Source organism: Centruroides vittatus, unplaced genomic scaffold, assembly GCF_030686945.1.
Source record: "Centruroides vittatus isolate TY-2023 unplaced genomic scaffold, ASM3068694v2 contig_1050, whole genome shotgun sequence".
Lineage (NCBI taxonomy): Eukaryota > Metazoa > Arthropoda > Arachnida > Scorpiones > Buthidae > Centruroides > Centruroides vittatus.
Window position 1 is genome coordinate 182,141 of NW_027120679.1, and position 23,922 is coordinate 206,062.

At 29.5% G+C, this 23,922-nt stretch overlaps 1 protein-coding gene across 2 annotated transcripts; it reads right to left on the minus strand.

The window, feature by feature from the left end:
* Positions 1-1,126: 1,126 nt before the first annotated feature.
* Positions 1,127-21,070, minus strand: LOC136970898 (PR domain zinc finger protein 1-like). Of its 2 annotated transcripts, XM_067265403.1 has the most exons (7): positions 21,001-21,070; positions 18,643-18,923; positions 8,720-8,803; positions 6,918-7,091; positions 3,351-3,470; positions 3,034-3,286; positions 1,127-2,923 (listed from the first exon to the last, which is right to left on the minus strand). In XM_067265403.1, the coding sequence occupies exons 4-7, from the start codon at positions 7,080-7,082 to the stop codon at positions 1,617-1,619; spliced, it is 1,845 nt and encodes a 614-aa protein (XP_067121504.1). In that variant the 5' UTR covers positions 7,083-7,091; positions 8,720-8,803; positions 18,643-18,923; positions 21,001-21,070; the 3' UTR covers positions 1,127-1,616. The 2 variants fall into 2 exon arrangements, with proteins under 2 accessions (XP_067121504.1, XP_067121511.1); XM_067265410.1 differs by lacking the exons at positions 6,918-7,091; positions 8,720-8,803; positions 18,643-18,923; positions 21,001-21,070 and adding an exon at positions 3,709-3,779.
* Positions 21,071-23,922: the final 2,852 nt, after the last annotated feature.

Here is a 23,922-nt window from a genome sequence, read left to right on the forward strand (position 1 = left end):
AATATAATAAAAACTCCATATTGAATTATACTTCTATTTAACGCTCGGTTGATTCGGGAAACGTTCACAAAAGCAGTTAACTTTTTTTCCTTCTTCTTTTGCGCCCACTTTGTTAATACAGGAAGTTATATACAAAAGTTCTTAACGTCTAGTTAAGACCAGGTTAATTGGATGGAATTATTAGAACCAAAATGGCTATTATCATCGTCACTAAAAGTTTCGAAGACAGGTGAAGTCGATAGACGTTTACAGTCCATTCCGATCCTGCACAGGTGCTTGTCTTGTCAAAACAATAGATAGGGAACCGACTCGCTCCTTTTGCTACCGCTCGAGCAGGTGAAGTAGATACATAAAAAAATGATATACGTGACTTGAATGTCGAGAAGAGGGAAGCTCCCGAATGTGGAAAAAAAAATGGAACGGTAAGGAAGGGAGGAAGGGGAAAAAACTTTAATCGGTTGGCCTCCCACTGACAGTATCGGGATCGTATTTTTTTTCCTTTTTACCTCCCTGCTCTCAGGGCCTCACTTCTAGTATGGGCACGTGGCCCGCGCGAGCCTCGTGACCCCGGAAATGTCGCTTTTCCGCTCTGATATCCCCGGCGGCATTTAATAAAGGGGTTAAAGAAACGTTCCATTTAGCGTTATGTCATTAGTGTCGGCAGGTAATTTTCATTGCTATTTAGTGATTTTTCGCTATTATAAGCTTTTTAAATACATAATCGTAAAAATGGATTGCATTTGGAAAGCGTAAGACCATCTAGTGATAAACAAATTAAATTATTTTTATTTAAGATAAATAAGTCATTTTTATAAGTTTAGAATGAAATTCTTTTATTGTAAATTACATAATAATATATATAACCAGATTAGAACCATTTTACTAGTACATTAATTTTGGTAGGTTTCGAAATTAATTTGCAAATACACTAGTTAATAGAGCGCGCCTTTTCTATTTTTATGGATTTAATTTTATACTTACCTTTGGGAAAATTTCCGCTTTTCTGTTAAAGGAACTCGAAACATAGTTTAAAAAGTACAAACCAGATGGCGCATCAATTCACCATTGGTAAGTAATTCACTCACCAGATGGCAGCACAAACAATTTAAAAACACAGTTACCACCACATTCACGTTTTTATTTTTTCTTTTTTAAATAAATTACAACGAACATTTCAAATTATGAAATAAATATATTTTTAAAAACATTGAAATATTTTACATATATCCGGCCGCATAACTAATAAATAAGATATGGAACAACTTCAGCTCTTATCGTTTAAAGGAAAAAAATCTTTGAGCGAATAATAACTGTAGTCAATTCATGGAATTTTTAAAAGGGGAAGAATACATGGTGGGATGTTTACATAATCACAGTTATTTTTTTCCCTCGACATAAATTCAATATTGTCATTTGGCACCAGATGGCGACACTTTTCACGCCTGTTTTAAACGTCTAATATATGTATTGACTACAATTATTGCAACTGCTTTCTTTCCTTTTTAGTTAACAAACATAACTTTAATCACAGTTCTTAATATGATTGTTTTTCACTAACGATACAACGAATAAATTAAAAGAGATTGAGAGAGATATATATCGAAGATTTCTATACATCACTCAGTCTCTGCAACGTACGATCTACCCATTTCCGAATTATCTACCTGTCCGAAAACATCGGGTACCATATTGGGTTGACAAGAGGTGGTCTTCCAGTGCGTACGCAAACCGGATGCGCTGATGTAACGCTTGTTGCACGTCTGACACGTGTACGGTCTCTCGTTAGTGTGCAACCTCTTGTGAAGCTTGAGATGAACGAATTGAGTGAACTTAGCGGGACACAGATCGCACGAATACGGTTTTTGTCCACTGTGTAACCTCAGATGAGTTTTTAGATTACTCGTGCTGCTGAAGCGCTTCTTACATACCTCACACTGGTGAGGCTTCTCTCCGGTATGCACTAAGTGGTGCTTCTGTAGGTGTGCCAACTGAGTGAAACTCTTACTACATATTGCGCACTTGAATGGCCTTTCTCCCGAATGTGTTCGGAGGTGTACCTTCAGATTGGATAGCTGCCCGAATGTCTTGTAGCAAATGTTGCATTCGTAATGCATCTTCCCGTTTCTTTTCTTCAATGGATAGGGTAAAGATCGGTAACCGCGTGGACTAGGGCTTAGTGTGTATGCGTTCTGCTGTGTCAACGCCTGGTTGAAGGTTTGGGGGTTGTGATGAGGACGTTGTAGGACAGTCATGGGATGCGAGGGATAATCGGATATTTTTGGATAATTTCCGTTTTCGGTTAGCGAGTACGCGTACATATTAAAATGTGCGGGAGAAAACATGGGTGTTAGACCATTAACGTATAAATAATTAGGCCTAGTGAGATTGTAGGCTGCAGAATTGAGCATTTTATCAGTCGAATCTGGAGTATGTATTTCCGGACTGTTATTACCGGAGCTATATTTTTGTACGAAATTTGCGGTTTCGCGTTTGTTCTCTGGTGATCCTTGTAATAAAAGATTTTCTAGGATGCCAGAAGACGGTGGTTTGGGTGTATGTCCTGTCATTCTTTGACCCATTCCTTCGTAAGCATCTTCTGTCGGTGAGATGGGTTCCGAAGTAGTAAAGTTGGGTTCTTCTTGCGTAGTATTACCGTTACAATTGAAAGCTTTTGTCATTTTGATTTTGACTTTTCTAAATTCATTCTTATCTTCGTCGGTTTGCTTCTTGACGCTATAATCGATGACGTAGTTAGTATCGCTATCACCGTCACTACTATCCTCTAATGGGATAGATACGTCATCGGCATGATCGTCGGGCCCCCCATTACTGTGATAACCTTCGTCACTACGAGTGCTTCCTTCGGTAGGAGTTAGCTGTTGTGATCTTGTATAATAATCCTTTTCGGAACTGAAGTGGTGTCCTGTAAAATTACGTAAACTTTAAACGCGTCCTGCTCCGTTACTGTACAGTGCGTGATTCGATACCGATCGAACGAAAGTTTTAAGCTTTAAAAATTAAACAAAAACTTACTTATCCTTTCCAGCATCAATTCTCCAGTTAGAGGATAGTTCAATCTTTCTGCAAACTCCCGACAATACCACACTAGCAGCTCTTGGTTAGGTAGAATGGGTTTAATGGTGTAAAAATATATTTTCTCTTTAATCTGACAAGCAACTAGATTTTGCATTTCGCTGGAGTAAGCCGGATTAACAAATCTCATCCAGTTAGCCTTATTTAGATTGTAACCGTCGATGTAGTAATAAGAATCAGGAGCATTGTAAACCTATCGAAGATTATTAATTAAATATAGTTGGAAAAAGTTCAAGAAAATAGAAAAGAAAACTCACTCTCCAAAAGTATTTCCTATCGGCATTAGGAGGAACTTCATCTTTATTGTATATTTCCCCCAATAAGGGACCAAATCTTGTACCTCTAGGTATATAATCGGTGCTCCAGACTCCCAAAACCTGTAAAAATAAGACAATTTAATATGAAACAAAGCAAAAAATATCAATTAAAAAAAAGAGGAATTATATTTTGTTAGAGTTCAACAGTCGAGAGTCGCACGTGTATATATAGATAAAGAATTAAAATTGAATGATTTTTTGTACAAATTTCGACCTTGAATGTGGTCCACGTGTCTAGAATAAAAGTTGAATGTACTCCATCGTTAGCATGTGTCAAAAGATACCCGTGTACACTCACCCGACGGTAAAAACTTTATGCGCTTTCTATACACATCTGAAGAAAAATTATAACACATTAAAATGTATAAGCTTTTTACAACTTAAAGAATCTAAAACTGCTGATTTTTATTGATTAAAACTGCTGAATCTGTTCTATTTTAACATTTTCAAATACGTCATAGGCGTTTTGCACATTCGTTGTGATTTTTTTTTCCTTTTTTTTAATTTTTAAAGACATTTCTAATTATTAGCGTGATAAAGCATATGACAGTCTTTCAGATATTATTGATAAATAATAATATAGGTCAAATTACACTATAATAATCTCTGATTTACACTATAATAATATCTCTGATTTTTATTTGAATTATCGACAAAAATTTGTATGAAAATAAATTAAGAAAATTTACAAATAATAAATATTAAAATAAAGAAATTATATAATCATTAACAAAGAAAACGAGTAAAAAAACTAGAATTATCACAATATCTGGAATAAGTTTCAAATCTATTTCAGATATTTCTAGTTTATATAATAGAAATTATATAAATATTAAAATAAAAATATAATTTCCAAATCTGATTACATATATTTCGAAGTTTTAATATTACAAACCGAGATAGATGTGTTCAAAAGTATACAAAATTCTTTCATTTTAGATCTATAAATCAGATATTTTCTTAGCAAAAAGTAAAACTTTTGGTAAATTATTTATCATAAAGCGCAAAGTTCGTAAGAATATTTATTAAATTAGTGATAAATTCTTATTATTTTTTAACTTCGAATAAAAAACTTCAGAATTATAAATTTTCAAATATTTTAAAGTGAATCTCTGCATAGTATCATTTATACGGTCCAAGCCTAGAACTTTTATCATTCTACATAAAAGGCCTAGAGTTTATAAAGGGCTACTATCTTATATTTTATGTTAAATCCTTTAATTAATTTTACGCATAAATTTCAAAGATCGTAAATGTATAACAACTTAAGATTATGCTTTAAATACGTTTAATTATTTCATTCCATGAGAAATGTTTATTTCTAGAATCAGGTTATTTTTAAGCTGCTTAGATGACAGGAAAAAATAAATATGTAGGGCCTATATATATTGGAAATAATTTGAAACTAATTATTTACAATATTAAAACCAAAGTTCCGAACACTCTGATAGAATAATTCTAGTTTTTTTTTACACATTTTCTTTGTTTATATGATAGAAATTTTAATTAATATATTGTTGAGCTAGATAAATAAATTTATAAAATGTCAGCGAAATTTTAAAGACTTTTACGTCATCGAACCATACCCGAATTAATTAGCCTTATTTACTAGAAATAAAAACAGAAATGATAAAAGCTATTTGTAAAAAATAGATAAATAAATATAAAATTTATTTTTGAATTTGTAGGTATTTATTTGTCGGCCATTTTGTTCATTAAAGAGAAAGAATTTATTATAGCTTACTTTAATCAAAAAAATTTTGAAGATTCTTAATTCGTTTTCCATTTAACTTGGAACATCACGAAAAGGTTTCGTTTAAAATCAAGAATCAAATATAACTTATTAAAATATTAATTAAGTGAATAAAAATCAAATATCAAAACTTATGTATAAAATTTTCGTAAATACTTATAGGCCTAGTTTGATTTCTTGTACGAAACGATATTTAATTATTTTATATTCTAAAGAATTAAAAAAAATTATTTGTCTTAGATATACAATAAATATATTAAAGAATTTATAATGTCTTAGACGATTTCGAAATATTAAAACTTCGTCGCCTGCACGAAAAATATGAAAATCTCCGAATTAGCCAGATTAGAAGCATATTTGTAGAAGAAAGATTGTTAAAATTTAGGTACAAAGATTCGATTTCTGGACTGAATCTTTGAAAGTATAGAATTAAAACCTTATTTAAAAAATAAAAATAAAAAAAAAATTGAAGAAAGGCCACGTGCGGACAGAAGAAACACTGTTCTTGTAAATGTTAATGGCCTTTGGTCTCTGACAGCAACTCTCCAATCCCGGAAATGTTTTATGGATGGAGTTTGATCACGATAAGAAATAAAAATCTACAAAGAATTGCATCGGTTAGATTTTCTTTCTTGTAATACAACTCCATTATTGGAAACAATCCGTTTAATACGTAAAAGCGGTTTATGGGGATTGTCAGTATAACCGGATTTTTGTATGAATGCTTCTTTATGAGATTGAATTAGTCAGAGGAAGTATCTGCTAATAATTTGCAAAACGGGAAAAAAATTATATACCGGAAATATATTAATTATTCCTCATTAATATACAGAATCGACGATTGTAAAAATCAATTAAACTTAATTGGAAAAATATATTTTTAATTTACAGGATTATACAATTATTTTTGCCCGTGGGTAAATTTTAAAGTCCCAATTAATAACGATAATAGACTTAGTTGGAATTTAAAACATTTTTTGTTTTAATTAAAGAAAGACTTTTGAAAAATTGTTTTATATACAATTTATATATAAAAAATTTTACATTTAATTTTATGAAAACAATTAAAACTGAATAATCACGTAAATTATGCTTTATAATTGTTCACGTTTATTAATGTAAATTATTTTTTGAAGCGAAAACGAATGAAATATATAGTCAGTGTGAAGTTTGTTGCTTTCAGTGCATGCTTGGTACTCGAAACTGTTTCTTGCGCGACGAAAGCATTTTTAAAATTTATTTAGAGACAAGTTGTGTGAAAAATTGCCATTTAAACAATATAAATATATTTAGAATTAAATAATTACATAAATTTTGATATTTTGCAATTTTATACAGTTTTTTCGAAGCCGGATCGAGTCAAATTATAGTTTTAACGAGGTTTTCAGACGTCTCCATCTTTACAACATTGTTAACTACGCAACGTTTGAAAGTATATTTGTTAAACAAATTTTTTAAATGCGGATTATAAAAAACTTCAATGTATAACTTTTAAGGGTAAAAGGTCTAAACCTTGCGTAATAATTTTTAAAAGTTAGGAATTTATAGACGAAGTAACGGTTAAATTTTATTAGATTTTACAAACCTTTAATTATCTATTATTGTTTATATTATGTGGACTAATCATTAATTTATGAAGCGAGATAAGGAATGAGGGTGGTTCCTAATTGATAACATTGACCAATGACTAATTAATTAGGTTATTTTGACGTTAACGCCTTCTAAAATTCTTTTAAACAAATTTTTCTACTCACATCGCTCAAAGTTTGAGATGTTTTCAATACTAAATTCCTAGGAAGACTGGATTCGGCTTGATTTGTCGATTTATCTTCGCATGGTTGGTCTAAAACGATGTAAACCGCTTTGTGATCGAACTCCTGTTCACTTATATTGCACACATCCCATACGTCATCTTCCATCCTAAGAAACTGCACCCAAAATCAAAAATAAAATTTAAAATAAAAATATTTAAATTTCAGACACAAATATTTTATTAAAAATAATAATAAATTAGTTTAAAAAATTAAATATAATTTTTAAAATTTGCCAATTTCGTTTTTGTTTTAATTACAATGCTAATAGCCTAACATCCATTGAACATTTAAACTTTAAAGTTGATTTTTAAATTTATTTTTAACGAAATATTATATAACAAAATGAATTGAGCTAATAATCATTTTAAACGTTTATTTTTCGAAAAAATAATCTTTTTTTTTTACATATTATACTCGAGTTCGTTAGCAACTGATATTATAGGCTATATCTTGTATGAAATAAATAATAATTTTTGACAATTTTATCATACACAAAATCTCCTGTAACCTTAACTTAATCTGTTAAACTAATTTTAATTTTATACTTTCGTCTAAAAGGTTTGCAAGGTGTTAAATAGAAGCAGATTTTTGCTAAAATTAATTTGTAAAATCAGAATTTAGAATGAATATTTAGGCCTAATTATGCAGGTTGAAATTCTCGATAAAACTTAAATATTTAAAATATTTCAAACACTTATATATTATAGGCTTCTTCGATAATAAGCTTTTTAAAATACGAAGTTAAGCCTTGATATTTTATGTAAATTAATCTTTCGCGCGACTGTAATTAGAGAAGAAAAGCTATTAAGATTAAACTAAAATTTAAAAACTGTTTCACTACTTACGATTTAGGCTTATTTCAATATTTTTAAGTGCGGAAAACGGAAGATTAGTAGACTTTTTTAATAATAAAAAAAATTAAATCTTTTACGTTTTGTAAACTAAAATGAAAGCTTTTACTTCCGATCAGATATAAAAACGGAAGAGGTTAATCTAACGCGAAAGGAAGACACACAAAATATAAAATGGGGAAGAGGAAAAAATGGACGAAATAACGTAAAAATAAAGCAAAACAAACCTGTATTGTTTCATTTGCAATGTGTGGCCAATAATTAATTAAAAGAAGCGAAACTGCAAGAATCGCTCTATGCCGAGTTAAGTGCGCATATCGAATAAATTCACATGGTGCAACACAAGTTAGTTCCCAAAACCCCTACCCCATCCACGTCCGCCAGCAAAGAAAGTGAATGTTCCAAGGTTGAAAGAGAGAGGCTCAAATATCATCTACAATTTTTTCTCTCTCCGCGACCCCTCGGTTCAAGGTCAAAACTTATAAAAACGTTCGCTTGATAGAAATGTTTAGTTTATCTCAGTCTCCGCCTACGTGCTCTGAACTTTGACTCGTTTCTTCCCTCACCATGGCTCAACTTTTTATTAACCAAATGCGTTTCCCGCTACCGAGTTTGTGATTCATTTTTTTAAACATTAAAACTGCACCGAGACTTTCTCATACAAGAAAAGGAGTCTATGCATATAGAAAGCTTAATAATTGATCTACGAAGGAAGCAAAAATGTCCTTGTTTGTATATTGCAATGTTATTTGATTAATTTTAAACCAACCGAACGATGTTTGACTCCTACCAATTTTCCCCAGTTGGTGATTTCCCCTAGTGACGTTATTAACTTGATAAAAGTTGTTACGTAGGAAACAGTACACGGAACGAGAAACAAAACATTCTTACCTTTCTTCCTCAGAAGACTGGAGTCTTCTGCAGAGGAATCTCTGAACCCATAATTATAATAAAACACCGATAGAGAAATGGAACCTTTCAATGAAAAATTTGCATTAGTAAGATAATTTAAGAAATTTTAATATAAAGTTATAAACTTAAGCAAGAGTGTTCCGGGGACAGGAGGGGAATTCAGAGTGAGTACTTGCATTTTTTTTTTTATTTAAAACAGTGAAAGTAAAGTAGTAATTCTTATTCCGTTAGTGTTTTTCCGTTCTTTTAATCCTCACCTCTACAATCGATTTGAAACGAGTGCGATTAAAGGCATCAGGACAGATTTCCCCCGTTCTGAAAAGAATCAGTGGGACGGAAAGATGCACTGGACAAATATTGTCTCCCCTAATCAAACGGGCAAACTTCTCCCAGTGCAACACACCCACGGAGATTCACACATTCTGTTAAGAACGTCGCCAAGATTATCCAGGCGGAAACTACTCTAGGTTTGACTTAGTTTCCGTTGGATTGAGACCCGTTCTTGGCCCGTACTTTTCTGAAGACCACTTCTTTCTAAAGATTGGTTTGAAAAGTGTCTGGAAATTACTATTTCCTAGCCTTGTTTGTAGCTACAACTACTCGACACGTTTGGGGAGTGTTTGCGCTGTCGGGTCATTGTGTAACGGCCATTATCCATTAATGGTACTGGCATTGTCACTTGGCGACGAGGAAATGCCTTACTGCAATTATACAATCGTCTAACTCATCCAATTGTTCTCCGTTTTATTCGTGGAGAAATCGTTTTACCTCTTTAATTAAACAGTTTCTTGCTTTTTAATACCATTCCCTATTCTTCGAATGAGTGCAGCTACCAATAATTTTCAAGTAACACTTTGCATTTATAAACTTACTAATCAGATTGTCATATCAAAAAATATAGTTTTGTGTAAACTCGTTCAAAGAGTTAAATGATCAATTTTATTTATAGAAATCTGTTTCTCAGATTTTCGTTTCAATATTTACAATATAATTTGATAATTTAGTTTTTAATATTTCTTCTCTTCTTTCTATTACATAACTATAAATTCATAAATAAAATCGAACGCTTTTTAAATTTCAATAATGTATACACAATAATCGTTACATGTGAAAAAAATGCAATCAACAATAATAATTATTAAAATCTCAAGTATAATTATAAACTTTACAAATAAAAACTAATATAATAAATATTTTTAAAATAATATTTATATTATTTTTAAAATATTTCAGTGATCGGTAATTTATTTGAATCTTATAGCTTAAAATTAAATAATTTTTTTAAAATTTCTTACATCGTTATTGTTCTTAAGCATTATTTAAAATTTATAAATAAATTTTATAATATATAACGTATCATTTTTCACTAAGCTTATTAGCTTGTATTTTATGTTTTCATTTGTAAAAAATAAGCATTTTTTGAATAAATTATTATACATTTTTACTCTGATAAACTTAAGGGCTTATCGAATGTTCTGTTTATTGTAGTGTACGTGATATAATGAATTCTTATATATACATTTTTCTTCGTAATTTCATCGATTGACAAAATATTTTTCTGTACACTTCTTATGAGAACAAAAATTAAACAGAAGAAAAAAGACAGATTCCAACAATCAACAAATGAAAACTAAAGTATTAAACACTAGCAAAGAACAAAGATTGCTTTTTTAATGTATCTCAACAACAGTCATTAAGAATTATACGATAAAAAATAAAAAAAAGACTGTACGTACTTTTTAATTTCCAGGAAACTTTCCCCAAGAGTGGGCCACCGAAAATGGCCATTAGAAGAGAAAAAGTTTTTGGCAAAACTTTTGAAAATGTTAAGAGAAAGGTTGTTTCCATTAGCTAGTTTGTCCTGCCGTCTTGACGATTGACCACCCCATTTGTCATAGCAGAACAGACAAATATACACTCAGGACTTTAAAGTCCGCTGGAGCGACCGACCGGAAGAGTCCAGTCTATTTTTCACGGCCATTTGATCTTCCACTAAATGACTGATGGGATGAGGGGGCCATCCGATTTTAGAATCTTCAAAGCTCGTTACAAAATGCTCCCACCTCTGTTTTTAAATTCGAACTTCTAATAATTATCTTTACTCCGTATCTATCACGCTTACTGTAGAAGACTGAAACTAACTTCACGCGACCAGTTCCTATAAATGCGATACTCAAGCTATAGGTAATAACTATCAGTAAACAGTAATTCTCGTTCGGTTTACACAATAGGAATATTAATTACATGACTTGCAACGGGATTTTCCGAAGGAGACATTTTCTATATATCATAACCGGATTATAGATTTTTTTTTTTTCCTTCAAGCTCTCTATTATATGATTTTAAATTTTTACCGAGGATACTTTTTGGCAAACATCCAAAGGGGTGGCAGGAAATTGCAGTTTTTTCTTGTTGCTCATATGGCATGAGTTACTTTAAAAAAAAGGTGAAAGAGTTGTATAAGTGAACTGGGTGGTCACATATTACAGACACATCATCTTCAAAGTTTACTAGAAGGAAGTATTGTAGATTTTTAAATCTAGCGGAAAGACGTAAAAGTACATGAAGTATATTCCTAATTTTTAAAAATAATTGATGTCAAAAGTTTATAAAAAAAAAAAATTATTTGAATTTTCTTTAGAATTGATCACATTAATGACTTATGTTTTTTAGTAATTAATTTCGTTTCTTTCTAGTAACATGAGCGATTTTCTAAATAGAAAGATTCTAGATTTTCAAAAATATCAGGAAATAATCTAACACAAATAAAAATTAATATCAGTTATTTGGAAATGAATATATTATTGAAAATAATCCATAATTTAGCATATAAGATATAAAAACACCTTTTAAAATCTATCTAGGAATCGCCAAAAATTTTTTTTATCAAAGAAAGATCTCACATCGTTATCAAGTGATTAAATACACAGTATTAATCGCTACGCCTGAGATCTATCTATTTCTGTCGAACTTTGTACACATTAAATAAACAAGATTCGACAATCTATAAGCGAAGAAAAAGACAAGTTAAAATGTCGACACTATCCAACTCATTTCTTAAATATTTATATAAACTTTTTTGATCAGTTATACTAATTGTTAGAATGTTCCTATTAATGTTTAGCAACAAACTTTTAAAATGCAATTTCATATAATCGTAATAGTATCAAACACACCAATAAATACTACAATAATAGTATTCGAGTTGCAAAATCTAAACTTAAAAATGCTAAACAACGAAGAAAAAATATAAAACATCGATGATACTTAAATCGAACCAAAATGAAAAATTTTTAGCTACTGATCTAAAATGAACAAAGGCCTAATTTAGCCATATACTGTAGAGCTCTTACATGAAAAGGCTAGAGATGCACTCACCTCATTTCCTTATTTCGCAAGTTTGTGAGAGACAGAGGATCGGTGAAAGAGTATCTTCTGAGTGGAGGACTTGACCTCTGTACGAAACCTAAACTGAGAATTGTAGAAAGGCATGCAAGGTAAACTGCTTAATGCAAAAATGGAAGCATTTAAAAATCGAAAGTTGTTCCTCAGTTGCAGAATATTCAGGGAGAACTAGTTTGTGTAGTTCCCCATAACGGAAAAGTAGTTCAAGGTGATGGAAACTGCTTTTTGTTAATTTAAAAAATTTTATAATATTCTTAATAATTGTAGAACATTACATATATTATCTTTATTACACTTCAAACTAAAAATAAAAACAAAATTACAACACAATTAGGAGTAATCAAAGTTTTCACACGAGCTTTAAGATATAAAGCGTTTTTAGAGGACCAAACGTGATTAACAGATAATTTATAAGTTTGAGATGTCTAGTCATCTTGCACTACCTCAAATGTTAGATGAAGAGTCAAAGTCAACTAGTTAAGAATATTACGAACGATGTCAAGGTCGACTAAGGCGTGCAAAGACTTTCAGATCGAGTTTAAATATGATAAATACATCACGCATCATTAACTAACGGTATTTTAATATTAAAAAGTTCATCTGTAAAAATGTATTCACAGAGATTCAAAGATTTTTAAAAATTATTTTTTACGTTCAGTAATAATGCATTTCTTCCTCTTAATGTCTTTCAGATTTAAATTGCTTAATTTAATTAATAATTTAAATTTTGTTTTCTTCTCTTATTGTTAATACAACAATAAGAAAAAACTATTTTAAATATTAATGAATAAAATATATTTATTTACTTTGTAACCTTAGAATTACAAAGTTCCTTGAAGGTAAAAAGATATACCAGTATTACGGTTAAGCAATTTTAACATCCATAACTCGTTGATGAAGTCGTATTATCGTATTATATATTTAGGAATTAAATAAAAGGAAAAAACTATCGGTATTTACATCAGCAATGTCGCAACCATTATATATATATGTATATACTTATATGAATAAATTTTAACTTAAGCTGCAGTCAGAACGCGAACAGACTTCCTGTTGGGTGAAAGTTTAAAGTTGTTCACCTAGACCTTATCCCGGTGTTGTCGTGTAAGTGTAATCACATTTTTCAAAAAATAATATATTGTGTGACTGGACAATGTCCTTAACATTATAACCCTCTAAGCGAAGATAACAGTTTGTTTTAAAATGGGGAAAAATTGAAATTCGTCGAATATACCATGATGTCAACCGCGAAGGACATTGCCAATCCTATATCGAGCATACTAACTGCCCTTGTTTTTATGAAATCGTGTCTTTTTATCATACTAACCTGTTCGAAGCGATAAAAGTTGTCAAGGAAATCGACCACCATTCATTCCCGAAGGACAGTTGTCACTGCTTCCCTATATAACGTAACCGTTATGTTTGACATGACTCCGTGTATTACGGCTATTTTAGCTAATTCTGAAGATAATAAAAAGTTAATAAACTAATATTGAAAGGGTATAAAATATTTTTTAAAAATACCCAATCTTCTTCTTAGAGATTCAATCTTTCATAGACTTACCTATATATAAAAGAAATCTTGTAGAAAAATAAGGTATACAAACTTTCATTGTGCCGCACTCGACGCATACAAATAAGTTGGGAGATAAGAAAAGAGCAATAACAACTGCTTGTAACCTTATTTTCGTATAATACTTTACAAATAAAGTGAATCGATAGGGTAGGAAATGTCTCGTGAGATTTTTCTCCAAAAACTGCGGGGATTTTATCCCAGATAGGGGCTTTCGTTTTGCAGCACTTCTCCCTCTCCTATTAAATACCAATGGGGATAGTTGCGTGAATATTGCATGAAATCACAAAAGGGGGAAAACGTAAAACGTACAAAACACTATTGTTTGTTAGGTGCATACGTCCGTCTAAATCCTTACAAAATCCTCATTTCCAAATGCAAATCCTCTCTGACTTACAAGACAATCACTGCCACACTTTCCACCGCAATCTATTAGAAACTTATTTTATTAGTACTCAATGAAAGTGGATTTGATTTGACTAAAACCTTTCATTGTGAACGACAGATTTAATAACGAACCTGTCTGTCACGATTTATATTTTCATCTCCACTTAAAAAAAAGGGCGAAAGTTATTAAAAAAAACCCTCCCCTAAACAAATTTTCTTTAGTCAATTATCAAACAAAGAATTAATTCTAGTAAATTTTTTAAGCTCAAAAATTCAATTTTGAAGACAAACAAGTCTTTGATTCTTTGAAATATATTTCTCTCTAAACACGAAAATATAACACTGCCAGTGATATAACTTGTTAATTTTAATAATCCCGTAGCGCATTATGAGATTTTTAATAACAATTTGTTTTAACCTTGACACAAATCTCTAGAGATCTCACAGATTTGAATTGTTGTTATTGGGAGCTTGAAAATCAGGTTTAACTATACTTCCACTGTTTACAACGAAAGTTTAACCTTGTGCGGGGTCTAAAACTTAATCTTTCTTTTAATCCTCATTTTTAATTTCAATTTACGCATTAATAAAATTAAAAATTAATTTTAAGCGAATTGCTGGTAAAATTTTATTTTATTTTATTTTTTACAATTTTTATAATTAATAAATTACACGTGTTTTCGCTAAGTTCACGGTTCTTCAACTTGTTCCTTGTTTGGTTAATTGACCTTAAAAAATATAATTTTTTTCATTATTGCATCATAATAGAAAATTTCTTATTCTGAGAATTGTTTTGTGTTTAAAAGTTTTTTAGTATGAAATTTTTAAAGAATTTTAATGAATTTACAAATTCGTAAAATATATATATATATCAATTATTGGTATTAGAGAAGAAATTAAAGAGTTTAAAAATTTTAAATAAAATGATATTAAATTATAAATGCACGCCATATAAGAGCTATGGTCTGAATTTAGAACATATTTCCGTGTCTCATTATTTAAAAAACTAAACAAGGAAAGAAATTCGTGTAACTATTTAAAAATATATTAATTAAAATGTTGTTTACATAACAAATGTCCGGTAAATTTTCTATACGTTTTGTATTAAAAATGTAACAAAAATGCAAACACCGATTGTTGAAATATAAACGGTTTATTTTAAATCATTAAAAAATTTTAGTAATTTAGTTATCAGATAGAAATATTTTAAAATTAACTTAAAGTTGTTTTTTAAAAAGATATATAAAGATATTTTTTTAAATAAAATCGTAAAATATACAAAATCTCATTTGTGTAAAGCATTAAAAGAACAAATTTAACAAGTTAAAAAACAGTTTTTACTTATAATATGGTTAATTAAAATATAAACGAACGTATGCATTTTTACAGGCAATATAGAATATATTACCTATAAAAATGCACACTTTTATATATATAAATTAAAGTTAAGCATACAACATAAACTGAAGTTAACACCGAAAATGTCAAATTTCACATTCTGCCTAATCATGCTTGAGAGGAGTAACTGGGTACATTCCCTTCTAAATTGTTTCTTTTAAACAAAACACCTGTTTTGATTCTTAGAAGTCAAGGGCGTTTTAGATACCAGAGGTAAGAAAAAAAAAATTGATTTACATCCACGTGTTAGTTATGTTTTTAACAAATAATTACATACTTATTTGTTAAAATTTTAAATGAGTTTTTTCCAATGTATACAAACAGACACAATCAGTTTTTGAGTTGGTGCATTATACAAAAATTTACTAACCGCTTTTTGTATATAAAGGAACAGGAAAGAACGTATATAGGCCTAATCGGATTTTTCGACTCTCAATCTAAAAGGATTACAATGACGTTTTGTGCGTTTGTTTGGTTTAGATGTTTGAAAATTTTCGTTTGAAGAGAAGGCGAAATGTCGGAAAATTTGAAAAAGGCACAAAATAGGCATTTCCGATAACGTTTTGGAAAGTCTATTATATTCTCTATTGACACCTATTATTGAAAATGGCGAGTTGTACAATTGTACAGAGATGACACTTCTTTATAAAATATAATAGCTTCCTATTTGGTTTATATTTTTTGAATTAAGGAAAATCAAGATTTTCAAAACAACGCTAACGCCTGTAATGACGTCTTCCACTCGTAATTACTTCGAATACAGAAAAGAGAACTTCGAAGGAGTTCGTACCGTTATAACAAGGAAGAGAGGGGGAAAAAAGACAAAATTAATGATTGAAAAATAATAAAGCTTTTTTAAGAAAGTTTGGTTAAAAAATAATGAAATATTGTTAGCAAACTTTCTACCAGGAGAGTTTGGGTAAAGATAAGAAAGTTATCCACTCAAACAAACAAACCACAAACCTCGACAAACTTATCCTCCGGCAAGATCACGTGACTTTGGCTGGGATTTTGGAGTGTAGGTGGAGTGGGCACGACCTCTTGTGTTTGGTCACGTATTCCTCTGAATCTACACTAACACTTTCCGCAGCCACATCCTTAATATATACGATGTTAAGTGGCCATTAAAGCAACTTCCATTGCCACTCTACTAGCTTTTGAGTAGCATTCATGCGCCAATTATATCCTTTCTCCGGGCCATAGCTGGCTGACTGGCAATACGATGAGATTTATAAATCTATAAAAAGTCGAGTACCTTTTTCAAAGATTTTTGTATAATTAGATTTTATGTTTTTACGAAAGTTGCTATATACCATCTGTTGAAAGTTGATAACGAAGTAAAAGACAAAATTTCGTTTCTTTATATATAAAAGATTCCGCTTTGTAAAAGAGCTTTTCTTTTTTTTTTTTTTTTTTTTTTTATCTTTCCTTAGTGAGTTTTGATGTGTCAAACGTTAATATATTGTATAGATTTTTATAGTGTAAGGTAAAACGACAGATGCTGAACCGTCAAAAGATACAAAGAATTGAACGACTAGTAGTACTTTTGATCTGATTTACTGATTTTAATTAATCTTACGTAAAACGTACGACATATTGAATCGAGTAGATACGTTTATATTACTCTTTTCTTTATTATAGCACTTATATGTGTATAGATTACTTAAGAAAAATGAAATATAAATTTAACTGTCTAACAATCTTACAAAATATTTACATATAGCGAAAAATAATTTGCTTTTATTTCGTTTAGCTTTAAAATATGTAAATAAGAAAATTTGACAATAAAAAATGCTTTAAAGATATTATTTAAACCATGGTTAATCAAAATCTCTCATTACTTATAAGACAGGTAAGAAGAATTGATTCAGCTGTGATAAAAACATGATATATTCTCTTTACTCTGAATCTCTGAATTAAAATTTTCTTAAATATATACACAATAAGTGAATAAAATATTTAACGATATATAAAATAATGCATAAAGATGCAAGAAACCAAGAAAAATGTCAAGAAACACTTTATATAATTTAGGAAAATTACGTGGAATACAAAATATGAAAACAACCATTAATACAATTCGAAATAAAAAATTTTAGGTGTATCCTTACGATAATTATCAAATATGAAATTAAAGACAATACGAACCTGAAAAGATTTACAAGAATAATCAGTGTTTCTCCACAGTCAGGTGAATCTTACGTGTGTTCATCCACTCTTAATATGGTTCACTGGTACATCAAAGACAGGTGAACGACCTGATGAGAAATAAAGGGGGCAATAGGAATCTTCTAGGCCAAAGTCAAGGCCGCTTGAAGAAGCGGAAGTCATGTAAATAATCTGAGTTTTTTTTACTTCTATCGGGATAATTATGTTTAAAACGGCTATTTTTTTCTCTTAAGCGTCCAAACAAAAGGGGGGTGAGTGAAGGGGAGATACAGCGAGTGTCTATTGATGTGGAAGATCGGACTGACCAGCCTGTGGGACTTTTTCTCTTTTTTTCGATTTGTTATGCAATATGCGAAGCAGCTGACGCTTTTGTCAATTTGCATCCGATTTCAATACAACCGTTGTTCAATTTCTCGCTTGATGTTATTGCAAACTGTCAACTTATAGGCGAAGATAGAAAAAATTTTGGTTTGACAGACGATTGAACATTAAAGAAAAACTCTTCTAGTGTATGTATGCTAAATACAACTCCAAGTGTGGGACGACATTCGTAGTGTTTCATGTTTATGTAAATTTTGTTTGACATTTATGTAACCAGACTGTCTGTTGTACTCGGTGTACATATAATTAAAATATAACTCAACTGCTGCCTTGAGAGAATGCTTGATTACCTGCAGTAGAGGTCATTCACCTGATAGGATAGTAATACTGACCTAGAGAGGCAATACCGGAGCTACCTTGACGTCGTCATCGGGTTTACCATGAAAGTTAGTTAGACGAGGTCTACGACCTACTGTTACCTGATAAACAGGAAGCGAATCGTATCGTTTCGTAATTACGTTAAAGACTGGGTCAATAATGAAGACGATATGTGAAATATTTCATAAAATATGCATTAAATACACTTGAAACTTTTATAATTTGATATAATATATCGAATTTCGGTATGTAACGAGTTAAATGATCTTACCTTGAGTTGGAAGTCCTGTTTATTCCGGTGAATCGGCCGACCAACTGAACTCGTCCGATGCTTCTCAACACTAATATCCCGACATCCGTAAAAGGGGAGTGTATACAGGACACGTGGTTGGACACGATCTGCTTCTTGCAGATGATGTCACCGGATTGATTTTTTCCGTCTTTCTTCTGTTCCCCCATACAATGTTCTCCGAGAGAAACCACTTCTTTATATCGTTGTCAACGTAAGCCATCTCAGCCAATCAGATCATTCCTTTACGTTCTTTTGATCGTCTGCTTTTCAATCGACGATTGTCCGTTTTTCAAAATTAAATAAGAAATAACAATTAAACATTTAAACAATCGAAGATAAAATATTAATAAATCTTACACAACCTAAATAATTAATTCGTAAAAAATACTTTTTTTTGCACAATTGAAAAAATCTTAGTAACTTAAAAAAGTTCAATTATTTGACGATTTATAAAGGTTTTAAACAATTTAATAAAATAATAATAATTTTCTTAGAATTATTTCGAGTCTAAATTTCCCATTTTATAATTTTTTAAAATTAAAAATACGATCGACATCTTTCCGTCACTAGATTTAAAAATATATTTATATATATAGCCTATTTCAAAAGAGATAATTTATTATGTAAATAATATATATATTTCGCCATTTCCTGAGTAAAATACAGCAACATTTAAAGACTAATTATAAGTGCAAATTTTGATTTTTTGTGAAAAATTTTTAAAATATATATTTTTTTATTTAGGCCTATTCTGTTGATGATGTTTATGATTATGATGTTGATGATGATAAAAAATGCAATATGTATATTTTAAAAATATTTTTATCTTTTAATTTTTAACAAAAAGAAAATAATATTTTTCTGAAATTTCATTTAAATTATTATTAATAATTTTGAATATTTTACACGAAAAAAAAAATATTTAATAAAGAGGAATTCAGAAAAGAAAGTTTATTTTCGAATTTAAAATTTAAACTTTATAATAAATAAAGTATATTATAAATTTAAAAAACAATAATCTTTAAAAAATTGTAAAATTTCTTAAAAATAAACGAGTTTGTAAAAATAACTCTTTTCTATCCGACTTCGAAAGAGCTAAGAACTGAGATGGACACCTTGGAAAGAATAATATAGTAAGAAGTATTTATTAATTTCCAAGGTGTCCATCTCAGTTCTTAGCTCTTTCGAAGTCGGATAGAAAAGAGTTAATTTTAGCAAACTCGTTTATTTTTAAGAAATTTTACAATTTTTTAAAGATTATTGTTTTTTAAATATACAATAACCGATCCCATTGCTTGATATTATGTTTATATTATAAATATTTTTAATATTTATTTATTATACATAAAATTTAATAATTTATATTAATATTTATAATTTAATAATGTAAATTAACAGTTAATTATTTATTAACTTCTCGGTATTAAATAAATTTGTCAACAGAATTATTAAATTGAAACATGAATTATTTACTATTAACTTTCATTTAAGTTTACTTATTATTAACGGGTGCAGTTATTTAATTGACGTAAAGAAATTTCTAAGAAATTGTTACTTAAGTTTGCTGCTACGAATAGGAAGGATGTTGTTTTTGAAATGTCAATGAACTTTTTTTTTCTAGTTTTTGCCGAAAGTGAAACGGTATTGAATCATTTATGAATCAATCGTTAGCAATACGCCGAAAATTACCTCATGCCTTCCGGTTTGTGGGCTGCGATGACAAAATTTTAAAGCTGGAAGGAGTGAGAAGCAGATGTATTGGACTTACGGGATCTAACATTATAATTTCTGTATAGTCGAATAAGTTTTAACAGTTCAGCGAGTTTCATTCAAAAGATGAGAAAACAGATACGCACTGTATAATAAAGGGCCTGATAAATCGCTTCTATTATCTCTTTACAAAAAAGGTGTTTACAATGTTAACACATCACTACTTCCACTTAAGCTTATTGAAATAAAAGGGAAACATTCCATTTGAATCTCGATTAATTCTAATTAAAATAATAATCTTTTTTAAATGAATTAATTAATGTTAATAGGATCAGAAGTTGCAAGAAACACGAGAAACTTCGATTATCCGTTATAATCTATTTGAATTTACATAATAAAGTTTATATGTTTTTTTTAAAATTATTCTAAAGCTGCGTTTCCAAAAGTTGAGACATTCGTATACCCTACTTAAATTTTCGTAAGTGTCGAGTAGCCTACCCTCCTGGCAAAAGAAAAAATTTTAAAAAATCTTTTGCAAACTACCCAATAGCACCACAACTGAGTAAGAGAATTAATACGAAATATATAATTTATTGGAAACTTTACACGTTTAAAATAATTCGTTACCACAGCGTTACTTCTTGATTCTATGCGTCAGTGGTACACAGTCGAAAATTGCCATGACGCCATGATCTTTTGCGTATTCCCGGGGTGTGCACGTGCCACACTTTGGGAAACACTTTTTAAAGTGTACAGGCTTTCCTATTCATCTAATAATAAAATATCAATATGCTTAGTTTATTGTTTAGCAGCCAAATTGTTTATTGATTAGCATTTCCGATAAATTTTGGACCTCTCTTCGTGATAAATAGGTTACGAATTTATTTAAAACGTTAAATGTCAGTAAAATGCAAAGTATTTTTTCAAAATTACACGGCCAATTTGATTATTACAAAAACAACAAAAAGACAAATTGTATCTATCTTTAAGGCATAATTTTCAATTGTTTGACCGCTTGTTAGACTAAATATAATATAAAACATACAATATATATATATATATTATATATATATTAATTGAATTGTCATGCATTAAAAACACAATAATACGTGTCGTTAAACTCAAAAATGCTTAGAATCATATAATAAAAAGATATTAAACTATGAATTATTTAATCCATAACAAAGTTAGTTATAAAAGTATACATAAAATCTATCTATGTCTATTTCTATGTAGTATAGGCTATATAAAATTAATGCGGGGAAGAAAATCTGTTGTCTTAGGGAATTTCCTAATTGTAAATAAAATAAATAAATAAATTATTGTATATTTTGATATAAAAATAATGTAGAAAATTACAGTGAAATCGTGAATATACTGTAACTAAAGTTTATGATATTGCTATTAATATTATTTATTTATTATTGACAAAGAAATGTAAATAAATAGATTATTCATGTTAGCATTCGACAAACACAACTTTTAAGAATCATTCTCACAAATCCCATTGTATATAGGCCAATAGGAAATTTTCTTAAAATCATATTAGCTTTGTTTCTAAAATATTTGAATTTAATTATTTTCGAATTGAAAAAAGTGTTACCTTATATTACATTATATCAATTTCTTATTTATTGATATTTTGAAATGAAATGTTTGATTTATAGAAATGTCAACAAAAACAAAACAAAAATTATAATATTACATTTTCTAAACGTGTTTTAAATCTTGATTATTTTATGCTTTTGATAAGTAGTTTATCGAGTTTGTAACATCATTTTTTTTAATGTCAAGTAAAATTTTTTCTTTGAATTTCTCACAGGATTTATAAAATTGTTATTAATTTTCTAATGCAATTTATTTTTTGTTTTAAATTTATATTCAATTTTTTTAGTGTTTTATTAATTTAATTTGTTTTAGCAGATTTTTTGATTTTTTTGTTTTTTTTTTGAAATTTGTCAACTGTTAAAATATTTATCTTATTATTTTATAGAATTCATAAACTTTTGAAAGGTATGCATAAAAATTTTAAAATATTTTTTGCAAAGTATTTACGAATTTTTTTAAAAATAAATATTTGCAAAATTACAAATGAGAATGTTTCATTGTATATATTTAAATTAAATACAATATATACGTATAATATTTAAGTACAATACATATATAGGCCTACGCTTTTATATACATATTTTAAATGTATAAGGTAGGATTTAATTTTTAAGTTTTTGTTTTACAGAGTCATTTATTTGATATTTTATACACTAAATTCATTTTCTATAAGTTAATTATTATAGCTTATAGAAAATAAGTTATAAATTTTTAATGTAAGATATTTTTAAAAGTCCCAAGTTTCGAAGAAAGATAATACTGTCTCTATAAATAGTGTATTTTCTTTTAAGTACCTTGCTTACGCCAGTCTTTTAGATGAGAATGTTGAAAATATGAGCCTACGTACGCCTTTGCTGCGTACGCCTAAACCTTTACTTTTCTGGACTCTCTCTGTGGATGTTTACCAGTTTGTTCATGATTTCAGCATATATGAGACAAACACAAATATCAACTTTTTGGAAATAAAAAGTGTTTTCCATCAAAAGTTGTTTTTCCGGGGTCAGGTCATAAGGTTAACCCTCTTGTGACCGATGAGGGGTTCTGTTTGGCATCAAAGGATCTCCAGGTGGGATAAAGGGAAAAGCGAAATCACCCTTTTGACCTAAGTAGCAGATTGTATTGCAAAAGGGTGGGAGGTTGTCACACCAAATTTCACGCAGTTCATTAGTGTAGTTTATCTTTCCAGCTGTTTCCGTCGAATCTTAAATTTCCATGTATCCTTTTTCATAACTGTAGAAAGGAGTGAGCTTAGAATTGAGTTGGGCAAGTTGGTTAATTATTCCTTTTTCACTAACTTTATAATACTTAGTTTATCCTTTTTAAAATAATATTTGCTTCGTTATATATTTTAAACTTAGATATGATAAAATTACAAAAGAAATTTTGAAAGATATGCACGACCAAAGACAAGAAATAGGTCTTAAGTGCATTTTGTGCAAAGAAATGGAAATACAACATCACGACATTGATAACTCTAAGAAAAACCCAAGTTATTTATTTTCTCCAGGTAAGGCTATGCTTCATTGATCTATGAGGACCTATATTCCTAGCTGCATACTTATCTATTTTTCGAAACTGGTTTAAGTAACAGACTAAAAATAAACACTTTATAAATCAAACACATTAAACTTTTATAACGCTTCAGTTTTCAAATTAACTTATAACAATTGATTTACATACAAACACACACAAATGCTTTTTTTCTTTCATTTCAAATTAGATTAACTTTAGGCTATAGTTATACATAGAACTGCTTCCGTTTACGTTAAAAAATAGTATGAAATCTTGCTTCAAGCTGATTAATTATGTAAAAGGGATCAGGATATCAAGAATCAATCAGGATATTTAGCGAATAAATTAAGTATTTTTTAATTGTGCTTTATAATTGAGACTGTACATTTTGTCGATAAGATGAAATTATAAGATATTTCAAACGATATC

Coding starts and splice junctions, on each gene's coding strand:
- LOC136970898 (XM_067265403.1), bottom strand. CDS start 7,082: ATGGAAGATGACGTATGGGATGTGTGCAATATAAGTGAACAGGAGTTC. Junction 3,471..6,917: donor CATCTCAAACTTTGAGCGAT/GTGAGTAGAAAA, acceptor TTATTTTTACAG/GTTTTGGGAGTCTGGAGCAC. Junction 3,287..3,350: donor ATAGGAAATACTTTTGGAGA/GTGAGTTTTCTT, acceptor AATCTTCGATAG/GTTTACAATGCTCCTGATTC.